Source organism: Alnus glutinosa, chromosome 10 (assembly GCF_958979055.1).
Source record: "Alnus glutinosa chromosome 10, dhAlnGlut1.1, whole genome shotgun sequence".
Classification (NCBI taxonomy): domain Eukaryota; kingdom Viridiplantae; phylum Streptophyta; class Magnoliopsida; order Fagales; family Betulaceae; genus Alnus; species Alnus glutinosa.
In genome coordinates, this window is record NC_084895.1 from 1,585,838 (window position 1) to 1,601,238 (window position 15,401).

At 33.2% G+C, this 15,401-nt stretch overlaps 1 protein-coding gene across 1 annotated transcript; it reads left to right on the forward strand.

Annotated features, from left to right (window-relative positions):
- Positions 1-11,542: 11,542 nt before the first annotated feature.
- LOC133880390 (pentatricopeptide repeat-containing protein At5g04780, mitochondrial-like) lies at positions 11,543-14,654 on the forward strand. The gene is made up of 2 exons (XM_062319342.1): positions 11,543-13,854; positions 14,395-14,654. The coding sequence occupies exon 1, from the start codon at positions 11,750-11,752 to the stop codon at positions 13,631-13,633; it is 1,884 nt and encodes a 627-aa protein (XP_062175326.1). The 5' UTR covers positions 11,543-11,749; the 3' UTR covers positions 13,634-13,854; positions 14,395-14,654.
- Positions 14,655-15,401: the final 747 nt, after the last annotated feature.

Consider the following 15,401-nt stretch of genomic DNA (forward strand, 5'->3'; position numbering starts at 1 on the left):
CTTCTTGTGTTTTTAAAATTAAAATTATTGGTAACAAATTTTTTATTAATTGGAGATGATTAAAATAATTAATAAATTGAAGTGTTATTGTTTTCAATGAATAAACTATACATCATATTGGTATCTATTTCTTAATAAAAGAAATATTAGAATATAATTAAAATAATTAAATTTATCATCCTTTATTTACTTAAACTTTTGAGATAATGAGACATAAGTTTCGAGGATCAATCGAGAATATTGATGCATGCCGTATAAAAGAGGACATGATGTCATTTAGGAAAAGAAAAATTGACAAGACAATATTGTCTATAGCTACTAAAATGATTGGGGTGATATATTGATTATTAAGTAATTGGGGAATTAAAGATAATTATGGATAATGATATCAGCATATGCTTTGATTGGAAGGTAAGAATTTGTGTGCAACATCTTTTCCTCTCCCTTTCCTACATTTAGTGGACAGCATTCATGACATGAGCCCAAAACTTTTAAAACATCATAATTTTGGTTTTGTCTGGCTTTTAGATAGTGGAGAAAAATTACATTTCTTTTCATCTCTCGTCCATATTTTTAGTTTAATTTATTGATATCCCTCTCATCTTCCTCAAAATTTAAAGAAAAAGTTTTTTTTTTTTTTTTTTAAAAAAAAAAAAAAATTAAAAAAAGAAGTGATAGCTCTCCCCTCAAATAATTAGGGTACATGCCATAAAAGAGGATTTGTGGCCTACGCAAGACGGAAGTAAAAGTTTAATTCTAAGAGAGCCGGACGGTATAAAAAAAATAAATTTAGGGGTCAAAATAAAATAAAAAATAAAAAATCTATAATATTTTATTTAAAAGTGAATACCGGCGGAGCCATTGCCTCCATCAGCCCCCCTTTAGTTCTGTCACTCTGCTTACGTATTCACAACCCCACATAATTACGTATTCTTAATTTTTTTTTTTTAATTGGAAAATATAAATATAGAAAAGGACAAAAGAGAGGGGTTATGGGATTGGACATGGCTAGTTGGACTGAAAACTAAGGAAGAGAGAGTATGGGGACCTCCCCAACGTTGATTTGAGTCCAATTATGGGAGTTTTTCTCGCATGGTTCAAAGATATTCCCCAAATATGCCCGTTAGATTTTTGCAAGCAATTTTTCACATGAGAAATTTTGATAGCCATGAATCTTCCCCTTCCAATAAGAATTCCCATTCTATAGAATGAAGGACCATTTTGAATAGCATTGACATGACATTGAGCTTTGATTTGATTGATTTGATCGATAATTGATTCTGTTTGTTAATGTATTTTAGATTTTTTTTTTTTTTTTTTTTTGGTGTGAAAGAGTGTTATGACGTGATAATAATGGTAAAAATTATTTTTGTCTTTTTAATATTTTTTTATTGGTATCTGAATTTTTTTTCATAGGAAAAAAAAAAAAATTAATTTTAACAAACAAAGCCTTTTGAAAAGGTCCAAATGAGCAAGTCTTGATTCCAATTAGCTATTTGGGGAATATCTTTAAACCATGCGAGAAAAACTCCCATCAATTTTATTAATAAATCTTAAAAGAATTGATAAGGTCCAATTTTATAAGGTTTGTTTGGATTTGTGATTTAAAAAAATGCGATTTAAAAATAGCAATTTTAAAATGTATGATTTAAAAAAGAGATTTTTAAAAATACAGTTAAGCGTTTGACAAAATCACAGTTTGGCCTTTAAAATCGCATGTTAGCTTTTAAAATTCTGCGTTTTTTTTTTTTAAAAAAAAAAAAAAAAAACCTCATTGTCTACAATTTGAAAAGACAATTTTCTACGTTTTCAAATCGCAATTTTTAAAAATGCAATTTTCAAACAGTTTATTTTCTACGATTTGGTTTAAAATCACACTTTTTGTTTACGAAAATGCAATCTCAAACGCACACTAAGAGATGTGCAAATCTACCATCAAATTTATAGGACCACACGTGGGTTTCGCAAATTCAATAATAGATTTACAATATAAGAATGATACAAAATACATCTCCTCCTTCTTCTTCTTCTCTTTTCTCTTTTTTTTTTTTTTTTTTTTTAACAAATTTTTGTTTCAAAGGACAATCTATTAAGTTTTTTTTTTTTTTTCAAAGGTCAGTCTATTTTATTCAAAGTTTTCTTTTAATAGGCCAATTTATTAAATGGTATCTGTTTTCATATTTTAAAAATACCAGTAAAAATTACCTATTATAAAATTAAATGCCAATTAAAATGACTGAATTTTTTTTAATTTTTTTTTTCCCTGATAACGAACTCACAACTATTAATTTGTACAAACTTTTTAACTTTTGCCAGTCCAGTCAGCATAACAATAAAGAAAGTGGCATGCAAAGTACTAAAGAAACAATTTGTCTAAGATAATGCCATAGTTTAATAATTAAAGACCCACATATAAAAAAGAAAAGAAAGAACACATAAAAACATGCCGTATCAATCTTTTATAGTTCAAAGATGGTGATATCCCTTCATGACAAAATAAATATAGAGACAAAAAATCATGGGCCATCATGTTGGTTCCATGTTTTGCTTTCAATCCTTTTTGTCTATTTCATGGTCAATTGGTCATTTGGCCCTATTAATTTCTCAACCAATTTTTTCGTCCTATTCATATTTTGTTGAATGGGGTGGGGGGCCCTTACCTCTACTACTACGTAGGAGTAGTCACATCTCCTTTTTTCTACCACACTTGTACCCCATGGGATACTAGTGTGTAAGTCATGTTCTATGGTCCAATTTTGGCATAAAAGCAAAATTCCCCATCTTCTAGTTTGCAAATTTTCCTATGTTGGTGGAATCTTGACCTAGTTTTTGAATTTTTGGTTGCATATTTCTTTCTTTTGGCAAAAGGTGTTTAATTTGTTGTACTCTAAAAGTTTAGGGTTTATTCGTATCTATATATCTCGAGATATATGCTGATTCACTTGGATTTTATTCTTCGCCTTCGGTCCTGGTCAAGCAACCTATTTGGACCGATGACTATTGCAAACTTGAATTGACCCACTAATGTCATTTCGACAGCTGCAGAAGGATCACAATAGGCGGCGAAGTACTCAATTTCTTCTTTCTACCTAAAAAGACCTCAAACCAAACCTTGAGGTGTCAACAGGTTTTCTCGATAACCCGTGACACAGAAGGTATCGGAGTACTACTTTCCTTCGTCACGAGGATAGTTGGGGTTTAATATCACCTGACCTACGACATAAGAGAGGTTAACGGGAACATTCTTTGTCAGAGCTGGTGACCTACCTCTAAGAACGAACTACACGCAACTCAGTCGAAAGGCGACATTTGGTAGGGTTGTACGAGGAATATATCACCTTTAACTGGAGGGAACATGGTTCAAACGAAAAGGTAGATGCTTCAAATACACTAATTCTGTGAATTTCTTCCTATCATCAGGAAAGGAAAGTTTTTTCTAAGTTCTTGATTGACTTAAGTATTGAATGTATTCCCATCGGCTCATTCTTAAACAAGTCATCAAATCACTATACCTAAGGTTCACATCGTTATCAAATAACTTTCGTTGTTCTCATTTTGTTAAATTATTAATGGTGTTGAGCAACACAAGGCCATTAGCTAACTTACAATCACATCAAATACAAGTCACACTAGATTGTCGAATCATTGACACATCAGTTCATATCTTATAAAACTGTACACATTATCAAGAAGAAGAAGAAGAAGAAAAAAAAAACGATAATGCATGACTGATTTTGAAATGTCCATTTTCTTTTTTCAGTTTTGTCAATTGAAAAAAAAAAAAAAAAAGTTTTGATGCTTCAAAAGCATCTTGGTGAAAAAAATGAAGGGTGTAGATTCTCCACAAGTGGATTTGCTACTGGTTGTTCCACTCGTTGGATTCTATGTCAAAAGGGCAAAAAAGGCAGTCTGGAGACGACTGCAAACAAAAATCCATTCAACGACAAAGTAATGCTTCTGTGCTTTTTCCTTATTTTATAATTTTTATGTTTCCATTTGTTTCGGTGAGAACATAATTTTAGGAGTTATTCGGAAATATATTCCTTAGGGCTCCAATTTGCTCAATGGATTCTTTCATAAAGTAACAAACCAAATCTTTTTATTTAATTTATTTTTTTTTGTAATCTCTTCAGGCTTCACGTGCTTTTAGCAAAAGATTGTCCTCTTTTTTTTTTTTTTTTTTACATGTAAAACTATTTTATAATTGAAAATGTGTCTTATGTTATAGAATATATATCAAGGAATAAAAGTAAAATGTAGTCCTTTAAGCTTTATCTTATGAATATAAGTCATACATCAAACCACGTCAAATTTTTTGTGTCTATTTTATTACTCCGTTGTTTTCTTTTAATTTCTTCTTATTATTTGATAAAGTCCATTGAGCCTTACTCTTGCACAAAAGGTACCTTAAGGAAAGATGTTTGCTCAAGGCTTATAAAGCTCACGTGTGTCACTATTGTCCAAACGCGTGTACAACGGGAGAGAAGACCCAATATTGTCCAAGGCCCTGAAGTTCTGATACCATAATAAAGTCTATTGAGCTTTAATCTTTCATAAAATGCATCTTAAGAGAAAATGTTTGCTTAAGGCTTATAAAGCCTACATCCCAGGTATACCTTAAGAATGTAAAACTCTTAAATTTATTATTGCTGCTATACAATATTAATTATTATTTTTTTCTTTAGAAAAAAAATCCTTTATATTATTATTATTTGCCTGCTGTAGTACACTAAGCTATTACTTTAGAACAGAGACTACCATCTTTATTGCAGTTGGCAGCTAATAGCCAAAGAAAATGCTTCATGAAAAGATTGATGAACTTTCAACTTTTTGGAAAAAAACATGCAAGGGCACAGTAGTAACCAATGCCATGGTTTACTCACATTTTTCTTCTCCATTTGAATCTGTGATATCCTTTGTTCTTTAGAACAAGTATTTTTCCCCACAGTTTCATGTACTATTTCACAATAGTCTAGAAGATGCTGATTATGTTCTCAGTTTGTAAGATCAAAATTCCCCCACCTTTACTTAGAACCCCTAGATAAAGAATGGGATGGCTGTAAGCTTCCACTCTGTATAGCTAGATAAAGTAATGAAAAAAAAATAAAAAAAAAAGCATTTTATTTATTATTGTCTTCAAATGGAGGAGGCTTTTCTATCTACTATTCTGTGGTATAGATGGATTCTTTTTAATGCTATTAAAAGTGGAATGGTACCACCTTTGAATATCCTTTACCAAACAGCTTTTGGAAAATTTAAAAAAATAAGCCCATTGGTGAGAACATGTTCACTTACTATCAAAAAGAAAGAAAAAAAAAAAAAACAAAAAGAAAGAAAAAAAGAAAAAGAAGGAGAACTTGAGCACATTGACAGCAACCTGCAACCCCTCTATTTCTTAAATTTTCTTGTCTTACATGATTGAGCATTAGGTTTACTACAAATTCCTATAACTGGACGTGATCGTTCACGTGGCATTAATACGTTAGTCACAATTAAATTTAATTGTTTAACGACTGACATGGTAAGTGTAGTATGAATTATCACATCAATTTAGTTATAATATCCCTAGAAGTAATTAGGCATCAATTGTGTTAAATTATATAGGCCTGAGCCCAATGCTAGGTCCAATATACTATGCATTATTTTTTTGTAACTTCCTAACATGTCCCTTAAGGAAAATGTTTAAAATATTATACTTTTTACTATAATTTTGTATAAATTGAGGTGACCGTCCATGTGACATTACTACATCAGCCGTAATCAAATTTAATTACTTAGTGGCCTATATTGTAAGTGCCAAGTAAATTGTCACATCAATTTAGTTGTAATATCCTTATAAGTAATTAGGCATCAATTGTGTTAAATTATAGAGGCTCGAGCCCAATGTTAAGCCCAGTGTGTTGTACAACATTTTCCTTTTGAGTAATACTTTTCGTCACACTAATTGGACACTAGCTAATATAACGTGTTTTAAATAATTTTTTTTTAATAGCTGATATGAATAAGCTACTTAAACACGCCAAGTCAAATGTAAAATGGGTATGATGAATAACATTTCTTTTTCTTTTCTATGTACTATTAGATTAATCTTTGTAGTGCTTAGATTAGTTGGCCTCTATAAAAAAAATATAGGCCCTCCCAACTCCAAAATGATATTTTTCCTTTTCCCTTTTATGTTAATTTATTTTATTTTTTTGTATTCTTTTCCTGTTGGTATAGGCTATAGAGTTTCTTTTTAGATGTAGCATTGGCAAGTGAAAACAAAGTTTGTCAATTCCAAGTTGGACCAAAGCAAGTGGTCTTATCATCAAACCAACCACAAAAGTCAGTTGATACTTTTTACACCACAACTTGCTATCATCCATCTGAGTTGACCTCTTGATAATGGCCCTGAAAACTACATCCCAAAAAAGGAAGATACAAAAAGGGGATGAGATGAGGAGGATATCATCTTATGGAGGCTGGGTTGGGTATCTCATTTTTGGCTCTTTATTCCACCTTTCTGTTGGTTAAGATATGCTTGATCTAATGGAAATGACCTTTTTAAAAGAATTCAAACCAACTCAAATTTTATTTTTTTTGTACCTATTGAAAAAGGAGATTGTGAGGTCCACACTCAAATTTTTCTGTGAATAAATTGTTGCAATTTTGCCTCAATTTCTGTCCCTTCCATGCCTCCTCCTCCTTTCAATTGGCCCTGTCAATCTCCATCTCACACCTTTGATGATGTCCATTGAGAGAATGAAATTTGAACTCAAAAGAAGACAACACCATGAGGGCCACACCTAAAATTGTAGTTTTGTGAGCTACAAATCTTTTGTCTCAATTTCTGTCCTTTTCTCTGCCTTCCCCATATTGATTGGTCATGTCTGCCTGATATTCTATGTCTGTCTCATGTTTTGATTCTGCCCATGGAGTGCATTAAATTCACTAGATATCAACTTAATTATTTGGATCATCTTTGGGTTCCATGACAATTAAATTCATGGAAAGCAATAATGGCAAGCATTTCCTGTAGTTCACAAACTCCTGATATTAATGTTTTTAATAAAATGAAAAAACTAGCTTAACCCAATTTTTTTTTTTTTTTTTTTTTTTTTTTTTTTTTTTTTTTTAAATCTCATCACTGTTTTACTTTATTATTGACGTAACAATACCAATCCGCACTTAATTTTACTTTTTTTAATAAGAAATTATTTAAAGACTGATTGACACTGTTACTTCAACATGGTAGAATAGTGATCGTATAATTCACAAACCCATGCGATTTATATTTTGGGTTAAATACATTTTAACCCCTCAAACTATTATCCTTTCTTCGGATAGCCTCCCAAACTACCTATGTTTAGATTCTTACCCCTCAAACTACCACTTTTTGATTTTTTTGGCCTTATCCGTCCGTTTATGCCGTCAATTCTAACAGAAATTAGGTCATGTGCACGGCACGTGACCCTTTTAGCCCAAAAACTCGAAAATATCATTTCCTTAACTGTGAGAATTTCTAAGTGTTAAGAGGGGTATTTTTGAATTTTTGGGCTAAAAGGGTCACGTGTCATGCACATGACCCAATTTCTGCTAGAATTGTTGGCATAAATGGACGGATGGAGCCAAAAAATCAGAAAGTAGTAGTTTGGGAGGCCATCCGAAGAAGTAGTAGTTTGAAGAGTTAAAATATATTTAATCCTTATATTTTTAATCAAATACCAATCATTAGCACCAATTTGTGTTTCTTGGACAGCAATGATGGGATATGTTTCATCTAGTTCACAAACTTATAGATTAAGGGCTTGATTTGGGTTCAGTTAGTTCTAAATGAAATTGAACTTGTTAAGATTGGAATACATGTCACATAAGATAACACAAGCAACACGTGTCCTAATTTTAATGTATCTTTTTTTTTCTTTTTTTTTTTTGGATAAAAGAGAATATTTCATTGATCAATAATCTTCCTCTTTCTGCAAGTATAATAGGCTGAATGATAGGAGGACAATCCTCTACCCAGACTTTATCTAACATTTGTCAAAGGGCAAATTTTGCCAAACAATGTGCCACCTTATTTGACTGAAGGTAGACTGAAAAATAAATATCTTAATCAAATGCCAAAAACATCTATCCTAATTCCAGTGTATCTAATTTTTTTTCTGGTCTCATAGGCATAGCAAGAGGGATAACATTAAAAATTATGGCTATCTGGAAATTGACCTACAGAAGATATTCATATTCTTGGAAAGCCCTACCATGAAGATATTGACCAATTTAGACCTCAGAAAGTATTTTTTTCTGATAAGGGCTATGTCAAATCAGTCAAGTATATCCACATCCTCTGTTTCTCCTTTTTCATTTTGTTGGACCACATCAATCTGCTATCTTGATGTGACCCAACTAATATCTGTATTTACCTAAACCACCCATTTCTTCTGTTGTTTGGGCCTTACAATTAATGACCCATATTTACTCCAACCCATCTCATCATTATCATGGGCTTAGTTAAACTCAATATGATATACATAATGGGAGTAATTTACTGCAAGGGCGAAAATTAAAGGGAAAAAAAAGAAAGTAAAATCAGTTTATGTAGTTAAACCAGTTTCCAATAAGTTATTTATTAGTGATTAAAAAGTAACTTAAAACTCTATGTGTCAATATGATAAACATACATAACTCTCCATCTCGAATTTTCGTTTGAAATTTTTATTACAAGTTTTTTTTTTTAATAAATTGACGTGACAGTTTATAGTTAGTGAAAGAGGTTTCTTTTACACTGAGTCCTACGTAATGTACTTTTTTCTTCTTAAATCTATTGTGTCACTAAAAGTTGATTGATAAAAAGAAAAAAAAAGACGCCACATAGGATGAGGTGTATGAGAGATGTGAAAAAATTATTTCTCTTAGTGAAATAATCAAGCAAAAAATCTTACTTGCTAATTTATTTAAGAGTAATGATTCACTACCACCTAAATATACAACTTTTTACCACCTTGTCTATGTGGCAAGGTGGTCCCCCACTACTTTTTGAATTTTTTTTATTTTTTAAAAATAAATTAAGGTAGGGGACCACCTTGCCACATAGGCAAAGTGGTAAAAAGTTGTATCTTTGGGTGGTATTCAATCATTACTCTTTATTTAATTAGTGGTTGACTTGTCAATTATATACTCTTAATACTTTACCAATTATGAACTATCACATCGATTTGTAAAGAAATTGCAATAAAAAGTTATAGTATTCAAATAATTTTTTTTCTCTATGAAAAGAGTGCTGAGAGTTACTACGAGTTTCTTTTTCTTTTTTACAATCTGACAATTCGTAGGGCGAAATGATTGAGCAAAAAAAATTTACTTGTCAACTTAATTAATTAGTGGCTTAATTGTCAACCATAGACTCTTAATTATTTTACCAATTATGAAATATCACATTGTTTGTAAAGAAATTAAGTTGTAATATTTCAAGTATTTTTAACTATGAAAAAAGCTTCTTTTTTTTTTTTTTAAAAAAAAAAAAAACAGAGAAATCTAACAATGGCGCAACATAAACCTCAAATTATTTGCTCTTTGATATGTACGTTATAGCTCCTATATATGCTACAAACATTTTATCCATTTCGATTGATCTTTGCCAAACAATTTTTTTTTTTTTTTTTTTTTTTTTCAAAACAAAAATATGAGAATATCATCATCCACCAAATATACCATACCCTTATAGCAAGCCAAGAAAAATTTTATTTTGAAATTATATTGAGTCCCTTAGATAAGATTTGGTCCCCATTGGCCAATAATTATGCTATGTTAGTATAATGGGATAGTGATGCGGTGTATACAGTAATGGAGCCAAAAATTCTTATAAACATGGGCCATAACAAAATTTGTTAGTAAGAACTAATAGATTAAATTTTTATTTTTACCTAAAATATTTTTTCTTTTTTAAAATTGAGGGAGGGCATGGCCTATGCCCCTAAATTGGTCTATGCTTTGGTGGAATCATTTGGTGATGAATAAGACAATGCAATATGATAATTTTCTTTCTTGTTTTTTCGCCAAGCTAATTATATATAATATTCAATATTTTGAAATTCTTTGGCCAGAGGTAAATGATAGTGGCTCTAGTCATCCAGGGGGCTGAGGTGTTGAAATCCAATAGTGAAGAAGATGTGGAGACCCATTCAGTCAAGTTGGGTGACGGATTATATGGCCCGGTAAGGCAGAAGTGGGGGAAAGGAGTTTCAGGGTAGAGAAGGTAAATTTTTTTTTCTTCAAGAAATTGGTGGGGAGGATATGGAGAATACATTCTTTGAGTGATGCTACTTTTAGCTCATACACATTTACACCGACCGACTGATATAGCATGTTTTAGCTGGTGTGAAAGGTGTGATAAAGGAGTGAAGAGTAGCATTATTTATATTCTTTTATCTTGACTGACTTCAATTAAGAGGAATGTTATATACTACACCACTATTCTGGAGCATTGCTAATATATTATTTGTGTATAAATTTAAAATACAAGAATAAAAGGGGAAACAAGAGAGAGAAAAGAGAGACAAAGAATTACAGGTGGTTTAGTGTTAAATACCTATGTCTACTACTCTGAATTAGCCCCAATGACTATATTGTACTCAATGACTTGATTGTTTACAATGTATATGTCTCTATTTAAATCTAAATCGACCTAGACTAGAAAATATAAATCAATAATATTATATTCTAACAATTATTATTATTGTTATTATTATTTTTACGAAATCAGATCTAAAGTTGGATTGACAATTTAACAGTAACAAATCAGCATAGTTAAATAATGATGAAATAATAATGTGATATATAGCATTACTCTACTAATAAAAAAAAAAAAAAAAAGATTCGTTGAAAAAGGAAAGAATGGGTGCAGATATGACCTTTTGGTTAAAGATGCCAGAGTTATGCTGACAGTTATGAAGTGTGAACCATGTTAAAAGAGAGGTAAATGGAATAGCTCATAGACTATACAAGAAAACACTTTGGGAAAAATATATATTAGCCCCCCAAATTACCACCATTTTTTTCGGATGGCACCCCAACTACCAATGCTTAGATTCTGGCCCCCCAAACTACCACTTTCTGATTTTTTGGCCCCATCCTTCCATTTATGCCGTTAATTTTAAACAGAATTCCGAAAATACCTCTCCTACATTTTGAAATTCTCACGGTTAAAGGAAGGGTATTTTCGAGTTTTTGGCCAATTTCTGTTAGAATTAACGGTATAAATAGACGGATGAGGCCAAAAAATCAGAAAGTGGTAGTTTGGGGGGTCAGAGTGCAAGTATTGATAGTTCGGGGTGCCATCTAGAAAAATGGTGGTAGTTTGGGGGGCTAATATACATTTTTCCCAAACACTTTTATCTTATGGACGAATAAATTCATATAGAAGCATACCCTCTTTGTATTATTGATATTGTAACTGCTGAGCTCAATAAACTTTAATTTTTACATGAATAAAAGGATTGTCCGACTAAATTCAAAAATAAAAAATCAGTCTTTTTATTTTTTTCCTTCTTTTTGGGCATCTCAAAATGTCATAGACGGGAAAATTTTATTTGCACATATAAATACGCCTCATGTGCAAACATATGCTTCCACAGTTCCACGGGAGATCAATGTGCGTAATGGTCCGGATTAGTTCAATCTGTAAAATATGCGTTGCAAATTTGCAATGGTGGCTTCAATTTATTTATTTTAAATTTTTTTGGGTTTTATTTTTTATGGCGTTGTGGAGAAGGAAATGAAAAACCTGAGGAGATATTGGAGACTAAATGTTGGTTTTGGTCTTCATCGTAGATTCTTTTCAGTCTTAGCCAATGCCAGATGTCAGAGCTCAAACCCAGAACCGGAAGACCTTGTTTATGTAGGTACAAGTACAACTGCTACTACTAGGCATGTTTCGAGTTTGCATGGACTCGTGCAGTTATGTGCAAGAGCGAGAGCAAACATGGAAGGGAAGGCTTGCCATGCACAGGTTATTCGTGTTGGGTTGCAAGCAGACACTTTAACGTCAAACATGCTAATTAATATGTATTCGAAATGCGGATTGGTTGGCTGTGCTCGTAAAGTGTTTGATGAAATGCTGGAACGAAGCTTGGTTTCATGGAATACGATGATTGGGTCGCTTGCTCAAAATGGTGAGGAGCAGGAAGCTCTTGGTCTTTTTGTTGAGATGCAAAGAGAAGGAACCCAATGTAGTGAATTCACTGTTTCGAGTGTTCTTTGTGCTTGTGCTGCAAAATGTGCTGTGTTTGAGTGTAAACAGTTACATTCTTTTGCTATTAAGGCTGCAATGGAGTCTAATGTGTTTGTGGGAACTGCATTGCTTGATGTTTACGCCAAGTGCAGTTTGATAAAGGATGCAAGCTGGGTTTTCGAGTGCATGCCAGAGAGGAGTGACGTTACTTGGAGTTCAATGGTGGCGGGGTATGTGCAAAATGGCCTTCATGAAGAAGCTTTGGGGCTGTTTTGCCGAACTCAAATGATGGGGTTGGAGCAGAACCAGTTTATGATTTCATCTGCTATTTGTGCTTGTGCGGGTCTGGCAGCTCTGATTGAAGGGAAGCAGCTGCATGCCGTGTTATGTAAAAGTGGATTTGGTTCAAACATGTATGTTGTTTCCTCTCTTATAGACATGTATGCCAAATGCGGTTGCATTCGAGAAGCTAATGTTGTATTTCAAGGGGTGGAAGAGGGGAGCATTGTTCTATGGAATGCAATGATTTCTGGGTTTGCTAGACATGCTCACTCCCTAGAGGCAATGGTTTTATTTGAGAAAATGCAGCAGATGGGTATGTATCCAAATGAAGTAACATACATTGCCGTCTTATCTGCATGTAGTCATATGGGTTTGGTTGAAAAAGGACGGAAGTATTTCCATCTTATGATAAGGGAGCACAGAGTGTTACCCAATGTCTTTCACTATTCATGCATGGTTGATATTTTTGGTCGGGCAGGGTTGATTTGTGAAGCTTATGACTTGATAGAGAAGATGCCGTTTGATGCGACTGCTTCAATGTGGGGTTCACTTTTGGCTTCTTGCAGAGTCCATGGAAATCTTGAATTGGCTGAGGTTGCAGCTAAGCATTTGTTTGAGATGGAACCCAATAATGCAGGAAATCATATTTTGCTTTCAAACATTTATGCAGCGAACAGAAAGTGGGAAGAAGTTGCGAGGGCAAGGAAGCTTCTTAAGGAAAGTGAGGTGAAGAAGGAGAAGGGTATGAGTTGGATTGAAATAAAGGACAAAGTTCATTCATTTATGGTTGGAGAGATAAATCATCCTAAAATTGCTGAGATTTACTTTAGGTTAGATGATTTGGTTAAAAAGTTGGAGAAGCTGGATTACAAGGCCGAGACTAAACATGACCTTCATTATGTGGAAGAGAGCAGAAAACAGCAACTTTTGAGACACCACAGCGAGAAGCTTGCTCTTACTTTTGGGCTGATGTGCTTACCTCAGAATGCGCCTATCAGAATTATGAAGAATCTCAGAATCTGTGGGGATTGTCATTCTTTTATGAAGGCTACATCAAATTTTACAGGGAGAGAGATCATTGTTCGAGATACAAATCGTTTTCACCATTTTGAGAGTGGCTGTTGTTCTTGTGGAGATTTTTGGTGAACTGCTGATTAACTTACCATCTTATGTCTTATGATCTGTATCACTGTCGGGGGTTTACACATTTCGTCTGCTGCCTTGGGATGGGCCCAAGTGTTTGAAGCGAAGGTTCTGAAGATCAAGTTCAGTGAACGTTAACCCAATTTTCAGGATGCCACAGATAAACTTTTGGTCCACTACACTGGGATATGGTTTCCTTCATCTAAAAATGCTGTTTTGAGCATGTAAGCCATGACATTGCAAATTAAATAGCATGCATGACTGCAAGTTTCCGAGCAGCCGCAGTGACCTTAAAGGTCTCCCGAATTGCATAGCCTATGGCTGTAAACAATTCAAATTTGGTTCTCTCTAGTCTAGTCATAGAAATCATAGAAAACACTTGGTGCCCCTAATTTTCTGGCAAACAAAGACAAAAAATCTACCATAGAAACCATTCAATTTATTTGTACATAAGGATGGAGAGTTTAAGGTTATTAACCTTGAGTACATTAATTTTGAAATGCGAAAAATAGAAAAAGTCACACTAGTATTCCTTTCGTAATGTGAAGAAACATCCAAAATGACAGAGGGAGGGAGGAAGCTTAGGCATTGTGAGTTTTTTCTGATACAGCTGCTTCTTGTTTATTATGGATGATAGTTTTTGTGTTTATTTACTGTAATTTTATTCTTAAAAAATAGGTTGTCCACATTTAGCAGCTTAAATATCAAATTTCGTATCTTGTCTATCTTTTATTTTTACCTGTCATGACTACTATTTATTGTAGGTTGGAGGCGTTGGTGATGTTGTCACTAGTCTATCTGATGCTGTTCAAGATCTGAACCACAAAGTGGACATTATTCTTCCAAAGTATGGCTGTTTGGACGTTAGCAATGTAAGCTTCATTGCTGTTGCTTTGGTCCATATATAATGTCTTATGTCTTACTTCTTTGTGCAAGATGTTTATTCTCTGTTTCTCAAGTTTTGGGTTTTTCTCTCTTGACTTCGGTTTTTCTGTAGGTTTTACTTGTGGTGGTTTAGCTCTCTCTATTAGAGGTCCATTTTATGGAAATGATTGAAGTATGAGTTGTCATTTTTGGAATTTAGTTCAGAAATGCATTATTAGATAATTCTTGTGCTAACTGAATGAATTTTATTTATAGGTGATATTTCTATACTTCTATTCTTTGGCACCTTTGGAATATACATGTGATGTAACACCCTAGACCCAAGAGGTCTAGATTTGTTAACTAAGCCTCAGAGGTGCAAAGGTCATAAATAGAACACATAAAGGGCAACTAATGCAATAGAAAATACTGCCTGAAAAACCTCTTTATTAATTAACAAGTGTGGAAACATAAAGGTCTAAAATTTAAAACACCATGAGTTCCGAAATCATAAACTTTCTCTCTGTTAGCATATATATTTAGTCTTGATTTGTTAGCATATATTTAGCCTTGATTATAGTTGTAGATATTCTGTAATTATAGGTCTTCATGCTGATAATACTAGTGCCATTCAAATCGCTGCTAATCCTGTTTACCATGAGCGTACCAAGCATATTGAAGTAGACTGTCATTCTATTCGAGAAGCTGTGGACACTTGTGTTATATCTCTTCCTCATGTTTCTACTAATCTCCAGATCGCTGACGTCTTCACTAAGGCCTTGACACGCCAGCGCCATCAGTTTCTTGTGGGCATTGATGCTTCTTGATCAACCAACATCAATTTGAGGGGGGATGTTAGCATATATATTTAGTCTTGATTTGTTAGCATATATTTAGCCTTGATTAT

Coding starts and splice junctions, on each gene's coding strand:
- LOC133880390 (XM_062319342.1), top strand. CDS start 11,750: ATGAAAAACCTGAGGAGATATTGGAGACTAAATGTTGGTTTTGGTCTT.